Source organism: Alosa pseudoharengus, unplaced genomic scaffold, assembly GCF_046254945.1.
Source record: "Alosa pseudoharengus isolate Yale_2024_CS ecotype anadromous, Long Island Sound unplaced genomic scaffold, YU_APseudo_1.1 YU_APseudo_1.1_scf_3, whole genome shotgun sequence".
In the NCBI taxonomy this organism is placed as follows: Eukaryota; Metazoa; Chordata; class Actinopteri; order Clupeiformes; family Clupeidae; genus Alosa; species Alosa pseudoharengus.
In genome coordinates, this window is record NW_027468718.1 from 21,224,391 (window position 1) to 21,246,221 (window position 21,831).

Consider the following 21,831-nt stretch of genomic DNA (forward strand, 5'->3'; position numbering starts at 1 on the left):
AAAGCATTGTGACGTAAGCTAGTGCAAGTAGGCATGATATAACTAACTACTTGGATAAATCTTGAGTCCGGAAAAATCAAGTGACCTGGAGACTAAATTGATCAATTATTGTGCTGTCAATCATTTAAACAGCCTTCAGGAAAATTTACAGAAAATTACTTTCACTCTGCTAACTGTATCCCTTTCTACATCTTTCCCCATCTTCCCCTCCTTTCAGACTTTAACATCCATTGCTAAACTCATGAAGGAGTGCTGGTATCAGAATCCATCTGCAAGACTAACTGCATTACGCATCAAAAAGACTTTGACAAAAATCGACAACTCTCTGGACAAAATCAAAGCGGACTGTTGAACTCCTTCCAGATGGAAGACCCCCTAAAGGCCTTTAACAGAAGTCCAGTCGGAGGAGCTCCTGGGGTGGACTGCACGCCAGGACCCTCCCGGGATCTAGTGCTCTTATAGTGGCACATTGTATTTATTTTAAACTCTCGATGGGACACATTTTGGCATCCAAAGATGGTGTAGTGGGCATTTAAAAAAGATCCGGGAAAAAAGACTACTGATAGTCTTTGTTATTTGGTGACTATCCCTTTTAAGACATAGGAACTTTCCCACATAGTCATATTCTTCAAGGAAGAAAAAACTGTTACTTGGGCATTTTAGGAGAACGTATGTTACACCTTTTTTGGTTTTGACACAGCTTTGATTTGGAAAAAAAAATGTCTGAAAAATAATATTTCATTTAGCAATATTGTATGTGCTTTATTTCCTTTATTGCACTAGCAATCTTTGCATTCCTTACTTGCACTGTTACAGATGCATCTGGAGAGAAAAAAATTCAACTTGCCAAAAAAGCGGAGTTCCTTTGTGTTTCACAATCACCATATCTCTATAGTAATCAGAGAACACAACAACAAAGGATCAACTTTGGCTGCATCTCTTGCACTTGTGTTTACGAAAGGATGTTCCTCTGCAATTTACAACAAACCTGTAATTTATTTAACACACTAACATTACAATAGTACCGCAGCTTTAGTCACTCTCTTCCTCCTTCTGAGATGTCTGATGTATCCTGCTACAGAACATTTTGTATATCACCAAGCATTTAGCATTATGTATCTGTTTTGTTTGTTTGTTTCATAAGCTTTATTTGATACAGATGCTAAAAGAGTAAATAAAAATTTACTAGATCATGCTGAACTCAATATATAAAGTAATGCCTGTAACGGTTTATTGTCTTACTGTGTACATTATCAAAGTAATTTAAGTTCAACTTTTTTTTATTTTATTTCATTTTATATCAGTTAGTTATTTCAATTAATTAAATAGAAAACCAAATGCATGCAGATGGTACCGGTCTCATCTTTGCATTTGAGGTTGCTTGTGTCAAACTGCTTATTGTTTATGGAAACTAGAATACATTTTGCTCAGCGTTGTCCCCAATACCGCCCATTCTCAAGACTGCAGACTTGTAAGTTTTAGCTGTTTTGAGCACAAAGGGTCTTTTCATGGGTTCACCAACAACTGCCATTTTGTAACAAAATACATGGGCCGTGCCTGACCAGTCTCAAGTCAGTCTCTGAAGGAAATGGGCAATTAATTTGTTTTCACCTGAAAATGTCAGATGTCTAAAGTTGACCCTAAACACTGCAAACTGCACTGCATGTGATTCTGAGCCCTTGTCCAGAACAAAATGATTTCTATTAATTTGTGTACATGCCTGTTAAATGCCCAAATTCACAGCCAGGCTTTTTTTGAAGTAGTGGAATGGAGTACAAAGTAATTTTATCCAACCCATATTTTGTGGTCCTAAATCCAGTCAAGCATCCTTGCTTGTATTTCATCAACTGTTTTAAATTATGAAATCTGTTGTAAAAGGGAATGCACTAGTATGCCCTCTGTTTCTGTGTGGATGACTATCAAGAGCACACAGTACTGCAGTGCATTATGTGTGAGTTTGTTTAATAGTTGTGTAATAGTTTTATAGCATTATTTCAGTATTGCTGGCAACTGCACTAGCTATTGTGACAACGGGAAAAAATGAAACCAGTGTTACAGCCCATGTGAGACCACACATTCAACTACAAGACAGTCTAGGGCATAGACTCCATTGTAAGATCAACTACTGCTGATCACTGTGAGAAAGAAAATTACCAAGTGGAACATAATAGTGTTAGCGTTATTGCCCTGACCAATGTTATGGCAGCACCCTCATAATGGACATGATACACTCATAAATACAACCCCAATTTTCCCAGAACATTGAGTACAACATTGCTCTTAATCTGTGTTGCATTTATTTACTTTCTCTGCTGTATAATAAATTAAAGAAGTATAATAAATGAAAGGTTCTCTGATCAGGAGAATATTTAGAAAAAATATTTAATTAAAGTTCTATGTGCAACTGGGGAGGTTTGAAAATAAATGTGTTTGTGTGCCCAGGACTCTGTACATGATTGGCAGACCCTGGCCTGGGGCAAGCAGTTGTTGTTATACTGCACCCTTGACCTGGTTCTATTTGGATGACCCAAGTCGCTCCAGAGCTGTCAACTCTTGTATGATAAGGGTGTGTCACTATCTGGTTAGAAAGTTTTCCACACCGCCACAGCCAATTGTACACCAAATAGAAAATGCAACTCTATCCACAGTAGTTATTTATACATGTAATTCAACATGTGAGTTGTTAAACAAATGGGATTTATTTAATAAGCATAGTGAAAAGTATAGTTTATCCCTGTTTTGACAAGGATTCAGCGCGACTGTCAACTATTGAGATTCCCCATAATCCGCATGTTAACAACTCACTTCGACGCATCAAGACGCGTCAGTCGTCAGAAACATGCTCCATGCGGTGCACTTGATATTTTGTTTACCGGGGTGGCAGTACTGTTAAGCAAGCTTGCCGTCACCAACGCAGAAGTTCATCTCCACATCCACACGTATTTATCGCTAGGTCTGCTCATTAATCCTCTTACATTCCAGGCAACGGAGGCGGGGCAAAACTCCTATTGCGTATTCAGTTTTCGCTCTGGTTATTTAGAGTGGAGCAGTACTGAAATGTGGGTGAAGGAATAACATCGAATAACACTGCCATGACTTTGCTGCGAAAAGCCGTGTAGACCGTCTGTGTTGGAGTCAAGCAGATGTAGGCTACCTCCCATCATGAGTCGCTTCAGGTACACAGTTGAGGCGACGTTGATATTTCTCTCCGTCGCTCAGCTCACCTCAGGTACAGCAGTTTATTTTCACTTTCTTCTACGCTGTAGTTCACTAGTGAAATATATTACAGGACTGAGCTAGATGTAGCTGTTCATACAAACTAAACATGACATTGACTTTAAAATACTCAGAAGAAATCCAGCTACCTGTTAACTTCTTGCATTACTGCGCACGTAATTAATCTTCTTAGATACAAAAATATGGGGAAAGCGCGCGCATGAACTCCATGACCACAGACAGGCGGATGATTACTTTCATTCATTATGAATTTTAACTAACATAAGCGATTTTCTCATGGACTCTGGACATTATGCAATTAAATGGGGTCATTATATAACAGACTTATAGGGAAAGTCAAAAGATCAGTGCTGAGTTTCTCATTATTTTATTAGCAGATCACAGGTGCGTTGGGAAAACCTTTACTGCAAGCATAAAACTCTCGTCATAGACTATAGCCTATCTTTATTTAATCTGAGGCTGCATACCTTTTTAAAGTGCGAAAAACTCAGCTCCTTACTTTTAAGTGTTAAACTGTCTTGCAAACAATACGCGTCAAAACCGTTTTAGACTTAAGCTATTGACAATTAAATATTTAAACTAAATTTACTGAATCTTTGCTGACATCTGTCAGCTTTTATAACACAATGACTATATAAAATATGTTAAAAAGCAAAGCTGACCAGCACTGCTGAAACTGAAATTATTAAAATATTGTTGGTTGGGAGGGTTTATAAATACCTCTCTCTGAAAATATCATGCAACAAAAGAGCCATTAGATGTATGAATCAAACTAATAGCTTTATAAACAGCAGTAACTGTATAAGTGTCACAGGATTACCCAACATTTAAAACATATTTAAATCATTATTTCATGGGCTCAAGATACAAGTTAATCTAATTCCAGTTTTCCTAGAACACAGTCCAGGATTAGTCTATGGTGCAGTTATTGACCTCATAGTTGCTAGACACAGAGTTAGTTCTGTTCTGATCTGGCATTAAATCAGCACTAAGTTTTATTCAATCCCATTTTGAAATATGTGTGTATTCTGTTTGTCCATTCAAAAGAAAAGTTGTTGTTTTTTTGTCTGGAGCTATCAGTTGTATTTTATTTTATTGTGAAGCACTTTGGATATGTGTGCTATGTACATTCAAATTACTTACTTACTAAAACACACCTCTTCTGGTCAATCCATGTCATCACTGCTTCATTGAAACCACTGCACAAAAACCTGAATGCAAATGAATACTTAAAGTATTCAAGTTGTGTCATTACTGACCAAGTCACTAAGAGCGTACTAAAACTGGGCACGGTCACTTGTACTGTGCCAGGGTACGGTTCTCTCCCTTTCTTGGTTTGCACTCACACTGCATACTATCAAACTGTACCCAGGCACGGTTGAGCTGCTGTGCTCTAGAATCTTGGCATCGGCGTCATCATAAGTCCAACTGTACTGTGTCCCACCTCCTCAAGTGTACCCGGGCACCGAAAAGCGGCCCATGTCCAGGTATGGTACGGAGTGATCACACTGGCCAAACAAACTGGACTTTGGGGGTCAAACATACTCAGATACGGGACAGATGGCACAGTGTGATTGTGCCCTTAGTTGTGTTCTGTCCTGGCTAGTGACAGAGAACATGCATAAGCAGGCAGAAATGGACAGCACATGGCTGTCACTATACACTCAGAATGATAGAAAATCTGTCACTTATGGAAAAGACCTTTGCCGCTGAAATGAGTCCTGAAATGAGTAGGAAAAGATATGAGTATTGCATATGGGCCATATATCACCTTCTCTGTTACAATGGTTGAGCTCCCACACCATTTGAGTATTTAGGGCACTTTATCAGTCCATACCCTCTCTACACTCTTAAAACAAATGTGTGGTCCCTATCTGGACACAGAGATGTGTTAAAATAACAATGCAAGTTGTGTTGTTTTCAACACAAGCGGTGTTATTTTCAACACATTTTGTGTAACAAATAAAAAAGGAAACAACACAAACTTGTGTTGTCCCTATCTGGACACAGAGATGTGTTAAAACAATGCAAGTTATGTTGTTTTCAACACATTAGTTTTAAGAGTGTACATATGTACACAGAGAGAGTGTGTGGCATGTTGTTCTGTATTTAGATCTGCACCAAATTGCCTCATCAATCTGGACACATTGCTCACTGCAAGATGGAGCTCTGCATAATAAGTGCAGACGGTGTGCTCCTCTTTTGAGAATTCAGCTGCACTCAGCCCAAATATATTAGAGTGGACGATGATGTCTGGGGTTTGGAAACAGGATGAGTGATATGTCTCAGTGAAACCAAAGTAAAAAAAAAAACACCCCAAAAAGGTTCAGCCTGTCAGACAGGAAAATTGCCCCAATCTCCAGCTGAAATGAACCAGTGTTTATGGATCAGCTGTGCCATCACTCGGAGGCTGTGCCATCACTCCGAGGTCAATTACACCTGTGGGAGCATTTACCCCCTTGGCTTTGTGGCTGATAGTCCTCATTTTAGGCACTTAACTACTTATATTGCCCCAGACAGGCTGGTAATGTGTCAAAGAGAGAGCACTCCTATAGGCTATATGTGATTTTTTATTGTGCACTGTAAAGGATACGATATGTGTGAATGTGAATGCAAATATTCACAGGTGTCTAGGTTGATTATACTCCTGATAACCCTGAATACAGCTCAGGACAAGATGTAATACAACTGTATACATTTACACTTGTATGCACATTTCTAAAATATCCACCCATGGGACCATCAGAGTGGGTTCATATATTTTTTTTCAAAGGTCAGATTTACTGTGCCTGCTTGATAATCAGGGTTCCCACTCTAAGTCAAATGTAAAATTTCATGACTTTTCCCTGACAAAATGATGTATTACTCTATAATCTATTACTTTTTTAGAGCGGGAAATTAATAAATGAGCATTGAATAAACAGTTGGTTAAGAAGTTGGGCTACTCAAGTAAACTGTAAATCTAATAACCAGATATACACATTAAATATTTGTATTAATGTATTTTGGCAAGTAAACTTTAAAGTGCTACAACAAAGTTCCCTGATATTCCATGACTATGCCCCCAAAAATATGAAATTCCCTGACTTTCCATGTTCCAAAATTCCATGATATTCCAGAAATTCTATGACTCCTGGGAACCCTGAATAATGGTCACTGAGCACTTAAACTCTGATTCTTGACGTCATTGAGTTTCAATGAGGGCAGCGTTTTTTTGAGATCATTCGGTGTATGTTGAGGGAGAGTTATACCGCTGAACAGCTCAAGCAAAAATGCCATACGTTGGTTGATTAAAAAGAACGTTGTAAATCTGAAAACAGGATGGAGGCGGATGTTTAATAAGTTTAGCTTGAATAACAAGGAGAGACTTCACTTTGATGTGATGTTTATTGAAGGAAGTGTTGACTTTCTGTGAAAAGTCGATACCCTCTGGAATGAACTCTTTCTTCTATGTATTTATACATTTGTAGTGTGCTGATGTATGCTCAGAGAGCAGAGTGATTCCTCACTGAAAGATTTTCAATCTCACTTACAAATCCAATGGAGTCTGGGTCGAATCTCATTGCCCTCAATCAGAACTTCAGACAGCACAGAAAAGAGTTTCAGATGGTCTCAGTGAAAGTCACAATTTGCCACTGACAAGCTGAGCACTGCGTTGTTGATGACTTTCTCTGGACAGTGCAGGTACAGACGAGCTGTAAAGATTAGCTAGGGTGTTAGACTAAGTGGCATTAAGCACATTTCTCCTGCAATTAAAGTGAACAATCTGTGTTATGTCACAGGGAAGACAGTGTCTTAAGAGAGCAAATAGCCACCAGCTACCATGGATGGCTCTGAAAAACCTATAGCTAACAGGATTAAAGCCAATTTCTGCCCGTCTATTTACAGCCCTTTTGTTATGAAGGAGACTACAATGGGAGTGGGATGGAAGTGTCTGTTGATTTCTTATTCTTTTAGGTTCAGTCAGGGAACCTTTCAAAAGAAAGCCTCCAAGTAGCTTCAAGCTGTCACAGGTGTGTTTTTATATGCCATTGTTCAAGGTCCTTATCTCGATCGCTTTTTTTTTTGTCTCTTTTTCTTCCACAAAAACGGCTATAGCAGCACTGATATCATTCAGACTGACTACAAAGCCAAATAAATTGCAGTGTCGTCACATTTGATTGTTTTTGATGAAGACTCTGTCTCTCCTCTGTCCTCTCTCCTCCAGCTCTGAAGTGTGTGTGTCAGCTGTGTGCCAACAACACCTGTGAGACGGGGGCGGACGGGGCCTGCTGGAACTCCGTCATGCTCATCAACGGCAGGGAGGAGGCCGTCAAGTCTTGCCTGTCGCCCTCGGAGATGAGGGGCCAGGTGTTCTGTTACAGCTCGCGGAACGTCTCCAAGAGGAACTGCTGCTTCACCGACTTCTGCAACAACGAGACCCTGCACTTGCATCCGGGTATGCTGCTTACCTCCAGCTCTCACCTCAGACCTGGAACTCCCAGCCTGTGGGAAGATGGGCTTCTGCTGCTCGGTTAACTACTAGCTTGCAACTACTTTGTCAAACTATCTGTTTTGCTGAGTAACTTTGACCAAAAAAATGGTAATTCATTTTTATTGCCCTTCTACATGAGAATATCTTTGTCAGCAATTTATCATGGCCACATGATGGCTCTGAATTGAAATTCGGCTCAATAGCATCTTTGAGACAAGAGAGTCTTGTAGGTATCATCAGTTTCTGAATAAATCTAATGAATAACAAAGATGCACTGTGGGGTTTCAGAGTGCTGACTGGTTGCTAAGCAAACAAACTGCGCCGCTGGAGTTCACCAATGTTTAATTAAAAAGTGCCAGGATGGCTTTTCACGTTTGTCTGGAAACCCACTCATTAGCCAAAATACCAGGTGACCTTTCCTCTTCTCCTCCTGCCTCATAGCTCGGCTCCATTATTCAGGCACAGATTGTCCAACCGCGTGGGTGTGTTTGTCTGGACCTTTACATGACCAGTCGGCTGGGTGTCAGGGGAGTGGTATCCCACCCTCACCCCCACCCTCCGCTGGGCCCCTCCACCCAAGCAGGCCTTCCCTGTTTCCTTCCCTGGGGCTCAGACCCACAGCCTTGCCAGACACACACAGGGGGATGATCCACGTCTATATCCTGTGACATAATAGTGCTAGCAGGGTGTACCTCAGGGCAGTCTGTGACGTGGTTGGGAGGGTTTATAAATACCTCTCTCGTTCCTGCAAAGCCTTGCACTCATCCGCTTGTTAGCTGGTCAGACACCTGAGTTGGCAAGAGTTTTAGATAATGGCCCCAGAAATGCCTGAGGTAATTAGTAGACAAGTGTTGTTGTTGGTATAGTCATCTGGTTGTTTTTCAATGGGATTAAATTTGTGTATATATAGTATGGACTGATACATTTGTCATTTGTACTCTCTGAAATAGCCTTTGAGGCATTGTTCTGCACAGAATGGAACAGTATAGTGTCTCTCATCATATGTGCCATAGTTTTATCAGTATAGTAATGGATATTTTGGGAATATTATGACATTGCACTTTGCATTATTCCTCATCCTGTCAAGAATTGTAAGTAGGGTGTTTTGCAGAGGCATAGGAAAGGGGCGGGACTTCCTGTGTTAATGTATGGTTTGGGTCAGCTAAGTTTTTAAAGTTTCGATAGATAATATTTTTATAGTACATACTGCATTAGACAATGAGGCAACTCACACAGGAGGAAATCTATTGCCTTAAAGGGACACCAGGCAAGCCTGATGCTTTTTCTCTACGAAGCTCCTCCTAGCGTCTGTACGTGTCGATACGTGTGCGAGCCCTCGCTCGGTCTGAAGCTCTTCCTTCTTTGCATCTTCCGTCAAGGGTTTTCGCTGCTTCTTCGCCGGCTCTGCCATTATACACACGTTTGCAACAATCGCTAGCGTTTCGTTAGCCTGACTCTGTGCTTGTGGATGCAGGATGTAAACTGATCCTGCTTCTCGCGATGTCTGAGACTTTGTGAGACTGAAGGTCGGCGGGTCGGATACACTGAACTTGCAAGCGGGATATTCTTCCTACAGGCAGTAGGGGCGGGCGAGAGAGTCTTCATTTGCCCTGTAATGAGTAATTTAACCATATACCAACTTACGAAGATGATTAATTAACACAAAAACATTGCCTGGTGTCCCTTTAAATTATTAATTCATTAAGATAAGCAGAATTATTTTTGTCAGGTTGTATTATCACTGAATGCTAAAAGGTTAAGGAAATGCTAACAACAAACAACCCCACTTGGCCCTCTAGTGCATGTGTATATGAGTGGGCTATTGATCCAAAGGGCAGTGTATCTATGGGAGTGTTCCACCTCTGTGTTACCCAGCTGTGACGCCTGACACCGCAATGCAGTGAAGCTTGTAATGGCTGTTCCCCTGGTTACCACATTGATTGTACGCACTGAGACTGAGTGATTCGGCGATTCACAAGTGCTTGTTAAATGACCAAAGCGATGGGAAAGCAATGGAAGGAAAAAGAGTCTGAGCTTTTTGTGTTCATGCGTGCTGTTTTTTCAGAAAGCACTTATGGACCAATCACATCAACAACAAAGCACTTCGGCAGTTGTCCGAGCAGTCTGGCAGGCCTATGAAATGAGCCAAAGTGCTGTGGGGGAGTGGATGTCAGCGGGGTGTTGGACCTGTGGCCTCATCCAAAGGCTCGCACTGGTGAATTGGCCCAACCAAAATCAATGGTTTTCTCTGGCTGTGTCTCGTTAGCATCGAGTTAGCCCACGCCCCTGCATCAAGAGTGGCCACAACCCTGTGGTCATCCACCGCGGCTTTTAACATCACATCTTCATTAAGACTGCATTCCTCCCAAGAGGCTGTTGAAGTACATTCAGAAAGCTCATGTATCCTCATTGCATCACAGTACCCCAAAGCCTTTCACGTGCACATTATGGCCTTGGCTCACTACAGTTATGCTGATAAGACACATTTGGGTAAACAGAAACCAAAGATATTCCTAAAAAGCAGAGCGTGTCTATCTATAATGCCTTAAGGCACACCATATCTCTCTGGCTTTATGGTTTTCATCTGAGCCATGAGTAAATATATATGCCAAGGATATAGAGATGCTATAGTGTGTCTCTGTTCACAGCCATACAGCTCTTTGAGAGGTCAAAGATCCTCTCTTATCAGGAGGGCTATATCTTTTTGCTCATATGAAGGGTGGCTGTTTGCAATGTTAATGTGCTCACACCTGAGGATACGCACCACTTGCCCGCCTTAGCCTGGCACGTGTTGCAGTTTTGCATACATTTGTATAATCTTCCAGAAGCAACATAAGCCTGGCCAGAGAGACACTGAAATATGGCTAATCGGATTGAAGGCGACACAATGATGGATAGGAGGCCTACAGAGGGCTGAGACAAGCCACTACTTCAGCAGGTGAAATACCCAGAGGACTGGAAGCATTCAGATATCTGACAGTCCAACTCTACGTTCTATAATATGGAGTGATATTCTCATGTCAAATATGCTGTACAGCTGTCTCAGTTGAAATTGTAGCCACTGCCAAACTCTGTCTGTTTTCCACCCTTGACCTCAAAGGAACTTTTTGGAAAATTAGCTTATTTGCCGTCAACCCCAGAGTTAGATAAGAGGATACATACCCTTCTCTTCTCTGTACGAGCAGTAATCCAGTTTGAAACCGTGAGCCTAGCTTAGCATAATTAACTGGAAGTGAGTTAGAACAGCTAGCCTATAGTGTTCTTTTAGCTATAGGCTAGCTATAGGCTAACTGGTCTAACTAACTAACTAATTAATAACTAATAAGCTAATTTCACAGAAAGTTGGCATGTACCTTTAAATGTCATCTGTGTTTTGCTGACTTGAAATGTGCCTCCTGTATGAGCCTCCAGTTTCACTCCCTTCCACATGAATCACACAATTCCCCATTCAACTGACAGACTGATTCTGCCACTTTTGGTCCAGTTGGACTGTTTTTTTTTTATTTCTGGTGGAAAGTAAAAAACACATTTTGAAATACCCAACTCTGGTTCTTGTCACACACGTAGGCTACTCCCTATCTGGTCCCAACTTCTCAGCAAGCATTGCAACATCCCCCACTGGTCCCAATGGGTAAAGATATATGCTTGGATGCTTGTTTTATGAAAGTGGTATTCATTTTCAACACAAATCAGGGGAAAAAAGAAATCAACAAATATTGCTTCACAAAGTATTGCACCACATGTCATTTCAAAAGTGCAAAAAAAAACAATGAGTTGATAAAATAAATAATCAACTAACATTAGTGCTCCTCTTCCTATCATCATATTGGACCAGTCTGTGGAAGACTGAGGCATTGATTAGAGATTTTGTTGGCATCTCAGAGCTGTTTTCAGCTAAGTCACCTTGCTTCTCGCCCACTCTGCGCATCAAGGACAGCCGTCTAAAAGTCAATGCCCCTCACTATTCCCCTGAAGGATACTTAATCACATGGCTTGCACAGAGGCCAGATTGCTTCCACTGATCTTTCATCTTCTTTTGCACATACTATGAGTAATTGTTTTTTTTAGTGGGCACACTGATAATAAATTAGATTGCAGCGAGGAGTTTAATCTCGATTAACATCTCATTTGATGTTTTGTCATGAAGATGATTCAGACTTTATTCACACTTAGGCTTTTGTGAAAGGGCTGTTATTTACATATTGACTTTTGTCCCTGCTACAGCTGAATACCTTTCTCACTTGTAGTCATCCCAGCCTAAACAGTGAAAAGCCAGCTAGTTTGTATAGAGCACATTCATTTGCTGAATCCATATTGATTCCATCAGAATACCCTGCTATTCTAGCCCTCCGTCCTTAAAAGTCAATTTCCTGCAGAGTGTAAGAGAGAATAGAGCGAGAGAGAAAGAAATGCATATTGAAAACAATAACAAAATTATATTTTTATTGTACAAAATGTCTGTATTTTTAACTAAAGTCAGCCTGTACATTACCTGCTGTTTGTGTTGCTTATCCACATGTTATTGATGGTTATATTTTAACAGTAGAGGGCGTAGTCATTTTGATAAATGACAATTAGACAGTTAGTTACATTGTCTCATGGGCTTGATAGTGTTGCATTTGACATACACTATCATACAAAACTAGAAGATATTTTGTAAACCTCCCCATTACATGAACAGAGGTTTATAGGTCAGAGGATTTCACATTTCAACATCTCTTTCCATTAGTAGAATTCTATAATTAAATCTGTGTGTGTGTGTGTGTGTGTGTGTGTGTGTGTGTGTGTGTGTTTCCAGAGAAGCCTCCTGAAGGGCCTGGCTGGGGCCGGTTGGAGCTGGCAGCGGTGATCCTAGTGCCCTCGTGCCTGCTGTGTGTGGGAATCATGATAGGCGTGTGCATCCTGCAGGGTCAGCGCTGTGCCCACGCCAGAGGCCACAAGCAGGACGTGGAGGAGCCGCTGGACGACCAAAGCCTCATGTCCGCCGAGAAGTGTCTGAAGGACCTGATCTATGACATGAGCACCTCTGGGTCAGGCTCTGGTCAGTGGCTCTCCTGAATGGGGCGGGTGGTAAGGGGTTGGATTGGGGCCGGAAATCTCTTTGAAAGGTCCTTTCCCTGCTCATTAATAGTGTGTGCTGAGAAAAACTTGTTTTTGCACACAATCCTAGGTCTGTTAAGTCAAGTTTTTCATGTTTCTTTGATGATGGCCAAAACTGGCTAAAATGCTAACTGTGCATGATTACTATCTATGACATGTTTCACATGACATGTTATGATAGTCTCTCAATTTCTTTCCCATGAGAATTGACCAAACAAAGAACTATGGCATATGCAGGAAACTAAAGTGTGTTACTCAAGTGATTTTAGACTGGAATTAGTGGTTATTAATGGTGGTTAGCGATTATTTATCATAATGTATTTTATTATGCCTGTCAGGTTTGCCGCTGCTGGTTCAGCGGACCATTGCCCGTACCATCGTCCTCCAGGAGAGCATCGGCAAGGGGCGCTTTGGGGAGGTGTGGCGGGGCAAGTGGCGTGGTGAGGACGTGGCTGTCAAAATCTTCTCCTCCAGAGACGAGCGCTCCTGGTTCCGCGAGGCCGAGATCTATCAGACCATCATGCTTCGCCACGAGAACATCCTGGGCTTCATCGCCGCGGACAACAAAGGTGAGTCACTCACATGGAGTTCCGTTACTTTTCCTGGAGTTCAAAGACTAAGTAAAGGACACACAAGTTCTTTCAAACTAGTTTGAGAGCATGGAATCTAGATGTGGAAATCAGAGTTGTTGTTGTTGTTTTTTTAACATAAAACCAAATTTTATTTCTAGATTTATGCTTGTCTTCATAAAGGTCAGACAATCCACCGCAGCTTTATGCAGTGAACCATTTCACAGTGAGCTGTGAAATTGTTCTGAACAGAGCATCATATGAATCACATGATTATATGTGTGACTGAGAATAGAGTATCATCTCTAAGTAACCAACGCTGTGAATCCTGGCTTGTTGTAGAAGTCTTAATTTTTCATGCTGATGGGTGGGGTAATTTCAGTAATCAGCACAGCGGCATGTTCCTGCAACGGGATTACACGTGTGCATCCCTGCTGAGCTTAGTCGGAGTGTCATTTACCGAGTGTGTGTGTATGTATGGTGTGTGTATGGTGTGTGTATGGTGTGTGTGTGTGTGTGTGTGTGTGTGTGTGTGTTTACTCCTCCTTTTATTGGGAACAGGCGATCTCAGACAATAAAAGAATAGATGTCTTGTCGCTTGGAAACCTGGCTCAGGAAGAGGAGCATGTGATGTGCTCTGGTGCTCTGACATGGAAGCAGAAAGCTCATGGTGTACCCCCTCTTTCTCTCTCTCTCTCTCTCCCTCTCTCTCTCTTTCTCTCTGTGTCTCCTCTCCTCAGATAATGGCTCGTGGACACAGCTGTGGCTGGTGTCTGAGTACCACGAGCACGGCTCCTTGTTTGACTACCTGAACAGGTACACGTTGTCGGTGGAAGCCATGATCGTGCTGGCCCTCTCCATCGCCAGCGGCCTGGCCCATCTCCACATGGAGATCATTGGCACTCAGGGTGAGAGGCCTGCTTTCTCTGCTAGATTCATAGATAGACAGATATATTTAGACAGGTATATGTATTGGGGAAATTTTTACTTGAACTCCACAAAACATACAACCATGTAATCAAACACAGACAGACCTAGATACACAAACAATGAAATAAATAGGTATGTCAGTTAAAATAGACAATAGACAAAAAAGAAATCCTCCTGAGGAACCCGAAGCATGGGATGCAGTCTCTATGACCTCAGCTTTTTATTTCATTTTAGGTGACTGTTGACAATTTTAATTGATACAGGAACAAAATAGTTTTTGAATGTATTCAATCGCTGCCAGTGCAAGCACTCATGTGTAGCTCATTAAGAACATTTGAGGCCTGGAGGAGAAAGGAGGAGATGTTTTGACTATTGGTGTCACTGGATTTAATTCTGTCCTCTATACATTCAGGTAGTCATTTCGGTAGCAGTTTTGTCAGACCATGCTTTGAACCACAGCTATTGCCGTGGCATTTGGAACAAACTGCAGCTGGAGAGCTCTCATTTTAAAGAGCTTAGTGACTATTGTTGTGTGTAATAAATTACATAACGGATATGATAATGATCCAAAGAATTAGGTGAAAATTCAAATGGTCTGCAGAGCAAAATCTGCTTTCAATTGTTCTTTTCCAGTTTGTCTGCATGTCTGTAATGTTAATGTTGTTCTTTAGTTTACTCAACTTTCTTTACTCTTTTATGGTCTCACATACAACACAGCAGTTTTATCAATAATTATCAATATTATCAAATAAATATGTATAAAAATATGTATTAAATCCAGCTGTATCCTGCTTCAACATACACATTTCAAAAGTGCACAAGTTTTCTCTCTCTTTCTCTCTCTCTCTCTCTCTCTCTCTCTCTCTCTCTCTCTCTCTCTCTCTCTCTCTCTCGCTATTAATTTCTCTCCCATCATTGAACACCTCCATACCTCACAGGAGGACTATAATTAGTTTAGTTACAAAAAACCCTGACAGACACGTTGGAAGGGTCTGACTGCCCATGGCTTTTTTTTTTATGTGCGACAGGAAAACCAGCCATTGCTCACAGAGATATCAAGTCCAAAAATATCCTGGTGAAGAAGAATGGCACTGCCGTCATCGCCGACCTGGGCCTGGCTGTGAAACACGACTCCGGCACCAACACCATCGACATCCCAGCCAATCACCGAGTGGGCACCAAGAGGTGAGACCTCCCCAGCTGCTCCTTGTCTTACATGTACGAATGGCATATTCAAAGCCGTCTGTGTCCACACAGGTGTTCACATTAATATTGATTTCGCACCCTCGAAAATGACAGCTTGGAAGGACGGAGGCTGTGAAAAGGAGAAGCAGTATAGAAATGCAATCGCTTGTTTGACATTATTGGCCAGTCGGGCGTGCGCCCTCTAATCCAATGCATAATGCAGTATCAAACCAAATAAGCCGAGGCCTTACACCCCCCCCCCCCCCCTCCCAACACCCACTCGCTTAGAGCGGCTATTTGCAGCTCGCCATATGCTCTCACATGTTAATATGACGATGAGGACGTATGCACATGCTCATCCCCCATTATCTCTCTGACCACTCAGTGACCTGCCTTTGGGTTCAGGTTACTGCCTGGAGAAAGAGAAGGGACAGATGTGTCATTGTTTACCCTCCGTGCTAGCAACCCCGCTTCCCCACCCCCCTTCCCCACCTCCCTCTCTCCTACCCTCCAGCTCTCCTTAATTGGTAGTAAATGAGTTCATCCCTTGCAGGTACATGGCGCCTGAAATACTGGACGACACGATCAATATGAACAGCTTCGAGACGTTCAAGCGGGCGGACATCTACTCGCTGGGGCTGGTGTTCTGGGAACTGGCGCGGCGCTGCTCGTTTCGAGGTAGGAGGTGTGGCAGCACAACACCAGAGCACAGGGACAGTGAGTCACTGCAGACCATGACTCACTGCTGACTCCACATCTCATGCACACACACACAGACACCTATGAACGTAGGGCATAATATACTATTGACATACTATAGTAGATATGACTACATGGTAATGTAAGCAATGCCTTGCAGACCACTATATATTGGAATGCATGCTTACTTACAAAAATAATTTGGAAACACACATTAAACTTGTTGTTGTTGCTATGTGTTCTTAATTCTGTGACCAAATTGTTTTGGGCCATGTCTAACTAGTTGAGCTGTAGCTACTGCAGTGATCCCAAACTCACTGTAGCAAAACATTTGGAGCAAACTGCAGCTAGGGCTCTCTCATTTTAAAGAGCTTAGTGACTATTGTTGTGTGTAAATTACATAACCGGTATATCAACATCGTCCAAAGAATTAGGGGAAAATTCTAACAGTCTGCTGAGTAAAATCCGCTTTCAGTGCCACTTTTCTTGTTGGTCTGCATGTCTGTAAGATCAATTAAATGTTGTTCTTTAGTTTACATAACTTTCTCTGCTCTGTCATTGTCTCACATATAACACAACAGTGTTCCATATATTTAGAATCATGTTCAACTTGAGTCCTTGAAAAGAAGTGTTGCCGCTGTTATAACTCAACATGACTGAAAAAGGTTTGTTGACAATTTAATTTCATTTTTTGTGTCAGGAATCCATGAAGATTTCCAGCTGCCTTATTATGACTTGGTGCCTTCGGATCCGTCCATCGAGGACATGAGGAAGGTGGTGTGTGACCAGAAGCTCCGGCCCAACATTCCCAACCAGTGGCAGAGCTGTGAGGTGAGGAAAGGAGAGAGGAGAGGAGAGGACAGAGGAGAGGAGAACAGAGGAGAGGAGAGAACAGAGGAGAGGAAAGGACAGAGGAGAGGAGAACAGAGGAGAGGAGACAGAGGAGAGGAGAGGAGAGAGGAGAGGACAGAGGGGAGGAGACAGAGGAGAGGAGAGGAGAGAGGGGAGGAGAGGACAGAGGGGAGGAAAGGAGAGAGGGGAGGAGAGGACAGATGAGAGGAGAGAACAGAGGAGAGGAGAGAACAGAGGAGAGGAGACAGAGGAGTACCACCACCATGGTTCCCCTATTGCACTTCATGGTGACTGTGCTACTACTATGGTTTTAAAATGGTAACCGTGTAACTACTATGTAACAGTCCATGATGTTGCAAAGTTGGGTTAGGAACAACTATGCTTTATACCTTCTGAAGAAAACCATGGTTTATACCTTCTGAGGAAAACCATGATTAATTACCATGGTAATGCTAGGGTTTAACGACAGTCAACTATGATAAAACTGTAGTGATAAACCCTGATGAGCTCTCCGTACTGACAACTGCAGCTGAAGCATCATTCGTGCAGTAGGTAGCGTGTCATCTAATCTAAAGGTTGTGAGTTCGATCCTCACATGGGGCATGGTGCTTTTTTTATCAACTATAGTGATAAACCATGGTTATCATAGTTACCCAAAAAAACATTAAACCAAAAAACCATAGTAAAACCATGGTTAATTTTCATAAGGGTGTGAGGAGAGGAGAGGACAGAGGAGAGGAGAACAGAGGAGAGGAGAGAAGAAAACAGAGGAGAGAACAGAGGAGAACAGAGGAGAGGAGAAAACAGAAGAGAGAACAGAGGAGAACAGAGGAGAACAGAGGAGAAAACAGAAGAGAGGAGAAAACAGAAGAGAGGAGAAAACAGAAGAGAGGAGAGAACAGAAGAGAGGAGAGAACAGAGGAGAGGACAGAGGAGAGGGGAGGAGAGGAGAAAACAGAGGAGAGGACAGAGGAGAAAGGAGGAGAGAACAGAGGAGAGGACAAAAGAGAGGACAGAGGAGAGGAGAGAACAGAGGAGAGGAGAAAACAGAGGAGAGGAGAGAACAGAGGAGAGAACAGAGGAGAGGACAGAGGAGAGAACAGAGGAGAGGAGAGAACAGAGGAGAGGACAGAGGAGAGAACAGAGGAGAGGAGAAAACAGAGGAGAGGAGTGGAGAGATGTGGCAGAGCTGTGAGGAGAGGAGGGGGAGAATAGAGAGATGAAAATGCAGATGGAGGTTGGAGAGAAGTAGTGGAACACAGACAGGAAACAGATTTGTGGGCAGAAACCCTGATCCTAACTCTAACCCTAGGGGCTAGATGTGGGAATACAAAAACAGGAACAATGGGGAGAATAGAAAGACCAACACGAAAAAGTTAAGAACGGTAAAGAGGAACTTTCTTGGAGTTGAGTGAAGAGTAACGGATAAAATAAGAAAAAGAAATCCAGAAAAGTTTATTTAGAAGATGCAGAATGAGATGAGAGAAAGACAGAGAGGTAAGTGGTGGAGACGGCAGTCTGGAGGAGAAGAGAGAGTTGAAGGTAAAGTACCCTGCCGTTGCAATCAGGTGTCACAGTTGGCTTTGTGCTGTCTGTCTGCAGGAACCTTGAGCAGCTCGAAGGCCTCTGTAGACTGTATTTGCACTTTGATGTGTCACTTTATATTGCAGACTAGGTGATATTTCAGGAATGTGTATTAGTTTTAGTGCTTGTGAGAGTGTCAATATTTATATGTTTGTGTGTGTGTGTGTGTGTGTGTGTGTGTGTGGGTGTGTTAGTGGAGAGAAAAAGAGAGAGAAAAATGTAGAGAGGAACACTTGCACGTCCGTGTGAATTGTCCTGAATCTCCCGTCTCTTTGAACCTGGCAGGCGTTGCGAGTGATGGGTAAAATCATCCGAGAGTGCTGGTACGCCAACCCCGCCGCGAGACTCACCGCCCTGCGGGTCAAGAAGACCATCTCTCAGGTGACGGTGACCAAGGACATCAAAGACTGAGCAGCCCCTGGGTAGAACGAGTTGTGCTCTGGTCCAGCCTGAATCCTCAAAGACACTGCAAGGTGACCCTAACACCCCCCTCCATCCCCACAGACTTCAATATATGCCAAAGAACCCCAGTGTCTAGCAGCGAGGATCCCCGTCCCACTGTTCTATATCCACAACTGAATGTGAATCAGATCATGTGTATTCAAAAACTGTGACTCTAGGGAAAAAGAAAGGCTTTTGGATATGTGTATATACTTTGCTACCTCAAGTGTTTTATTTTTGTTTTCTATTTTTAAAAGTGCCAAATGCTATGAGTTGCACATGTACTCTGCTTTCTCGTGCCATAAATGATATGCTTGGTGTTCATGCATACTGATTGTAAATGTTACTGAGTAACACTCTTGGCTCAGCTGAAGAGGAGGACTCGGTGTTAGTCCACTTCTTAGATGGGCAGTCACTTGGCTACTACTGACCAAAGTCTCCACTGGAAGATTAATGTGTCTGAATCTCTCCCTGTAAACAATCACATTAACACTCCTACATTTACCCAAGGGGCCAATCAAGTGGTTGTGTTTGTCATCTAAGTGATTGTCCCTCGAATATCTCTTCTGAGATGTCCCTGATGCTCTTCTCTGTACCCCCTAGAAACCCAAGAGGCCAAATAGAGAGGACAATTTAAGCACATTTCTGCCCAGAATCCATCTTTAAGTATTTCTATTCAGTAGATATGTTTTTGTCTAGCTTTGTGTAGAGGTACAGCTGACATCAGATGTCACTGAACTCTGGTCTCTTACCAGCTACTCATATGAAGAGAAGATCAGGGAAACATATCAGTCAAAGAAAAACCTAGAGAGTGCAGCTGAGTGCACACTATGAACTGTACTGTGTGTGTAGGAGAAAAGAGAAAACATTCACTCAATGCCTTCATCATGAAGGCTCTGTCTAGTGAAGCCTTACTTCTTCAAACTTGCGAAAATATAGAGATTATATGAATGTCTATTGATCTTCATAGCTAAATTTGTAATCCTCAAAGGTGTTAATGGATGCACTTTTCTTGTACTGTGTGTCACTAAACAATGTTTATACATTTAACTTCAGTGGAAAATGCTTTACTGGATGTTTTTATGTGCAAATATAATTATGATCGTAAAAAAGTGATTTTAGAGGTCTTATTAACAAATCACTATAATTGAAGGACTTATGAGAGCACTTTGCTGACAGATTGGTATATGAAACTTTGCTTTTGCTGTTTGCATTATATAAGATGGGAAGTATATGTGCTGTGTTAAAACAGTGTTTTGTGTAAACAGAGACTGCTTGATTGCCTCTGTCATGAACAGTACTGCCATTTTTCTCATACAAAGGCTTTATTGCTCTGCTATGACACTCTGAAAGAGGAAGATGAAGTGAATCTGGTTTGTATCTCCCTGTCTGGGGGCTTCGCCAGGTGAGCGCTGAGCTGGAAGCAGGCATCCGTTTGTGTCTGCGGTTACTTGGGTTCTTCTTTTCTGTGCTGCTGCTTGTGTGCGTGTGAGTGTGAGACACTCTGGTCTGTTACCACAGGAGGCTGTTTTTTAAAGAGAGAAAAAAAATCAAGCAAGCACTCCTTAGGCTTTCATATGTACTCTGTTGTTTTTAGACTTGGGGTATATATAGATATATATATAGATATATACTGACCCTAAAATGCTTCTATCTTAACAGTGTCTAGTTGCTTATGTGGCTTAAGAAAATGAAAAGAAAAAACTTAACTTAAAATCTTCTTGCACTAACAGTTATACCACTGTGACACTGACTTGCTATGCATGACGCCTAGTGTTAAACCCAGTCAATGGCCTATCATTTGATGTCTTTGGTTTCAATTCATTTGTTGACTGTCCAGCGTGTGTACACGCGCATGCCAATGTCACAGTGAGCATGTGTTCTGGTCTGCCCCTGTCTCTGCGCATAGCACTGGATTCAAATGCAATGCACTAGGCAGAGCGTAGTGTCCTGGGGATCGCCATTTACAGTGGGGGGGCAAATAGGGTATAAAAAAACCCTCATACACACTGCTGAAGTGCATGGTTTGGAACATAGCACTATGCATGTGAAGTATTGTCAGTGACCCTCACACATTAGCTACATAATGACTCACTGCATAGAGTACAGTACATATGAATGCCTTCAGGTTTGCAAACAGTGTTGTATGTTACAATGTCTCTCGTTGAAGGCCCATTCCAAACAGGAGATGGTTTCAATTCTTACCAGGTGCAGCATTGTTGTTCCTTGCTGAGTCACACCACAAAGAACGCTTTGGGGAATTTATCTCTGTTTCTGTTTTGTTTTACTTTGTTATAATGCTGAAAGCATGTAAAATGGGCGCTCATACTCCACGTTATGCTTTGAGTTCCGATCTCTGTGTCTTATTACAATTAGCAGTATACTTTATCTCTCAAGTCATGTTCTATTTATTGTATTCAGATGTGTGTTAACTGTGAATAAAGTATTTTTGGTTAACATTTGAGGTCAGTATTATTTCAATAGATGAGAATTTCACCTTCATCTTCGCACTGAGATGAATAAATTAATCTGAGATTAATCTTTTTAAATGTATCCATCCACATCACTAACCTCTTTATCTTTATATTCTATAAATAGTATTCAATATGTGTTAATATTGGATACTTAAATGTTCATGTAACATACAGTATGTAATATGTATTATTAAAGTGTTATAGTTTGTAATGTCACATCAGGTTAGAGGGTCATTATGTTTCTCCATCTCTTTATAGGAATAGTCATAAAGATTATGCTTTAGGC

General features: G+C 41.9%; 2 protein-coding genes across 4 annotated transcripts in view; both read left to right on the plus strand.

Annotated features, from left to right (window-relative positions):
• LOC143100403 (activin receptor type-1-like) overlaps nt 1-1,342 on the plus strand; it is a 33,684-nt gene extending 32,342 nt beyond the window's left edge. For all 3 annotated transcript variants that reach the window (XM_076263554.1, XM_076263555.1, XM_076263556.1), the window contains exon 11: nt 218-1,342. In XM_076263554.1, the coding sequence (XP_076119669.1) occupies nt 218-352 (135 nt within the window). In that variant the 3' untranslated portion in view covers nt 353-1,342. The remainder of the gene's footprint in view (nt 1-217) is intronic.
• Nucleotides 1,343-3,052: 1,710 nt separating this feature from the next.
• Nucleotides 3,053-21,533, plus strand: acvr1c (activin A receptor type 1C). The gene is made up of 9 exons (XM_076263558.1): nt 3,053-3,229; nt 7,445-7,675; nt 12,510-12,752; nt 13,150-13,380; nt 14,121-14,288; nt 15,339-15,495; nt 16,049-16,173; nt 16,895-17,025; nt 18,916-21,533. The coding sequence occupies exons 1-9, from the start codon at nt 3,163-3,165 to the stop codon at nt 19,039-19,041; spliced, it is 1,479 nt and encodes a 492-aa protein (XP_076119673.1). The 5' UTR covers nt 3,053-3,162; the 3' UTR covers nt 19,042-21,533.
• The last annotated feature ends 298 nt before the right edge of the window (nt 21,534-21,831 follow it).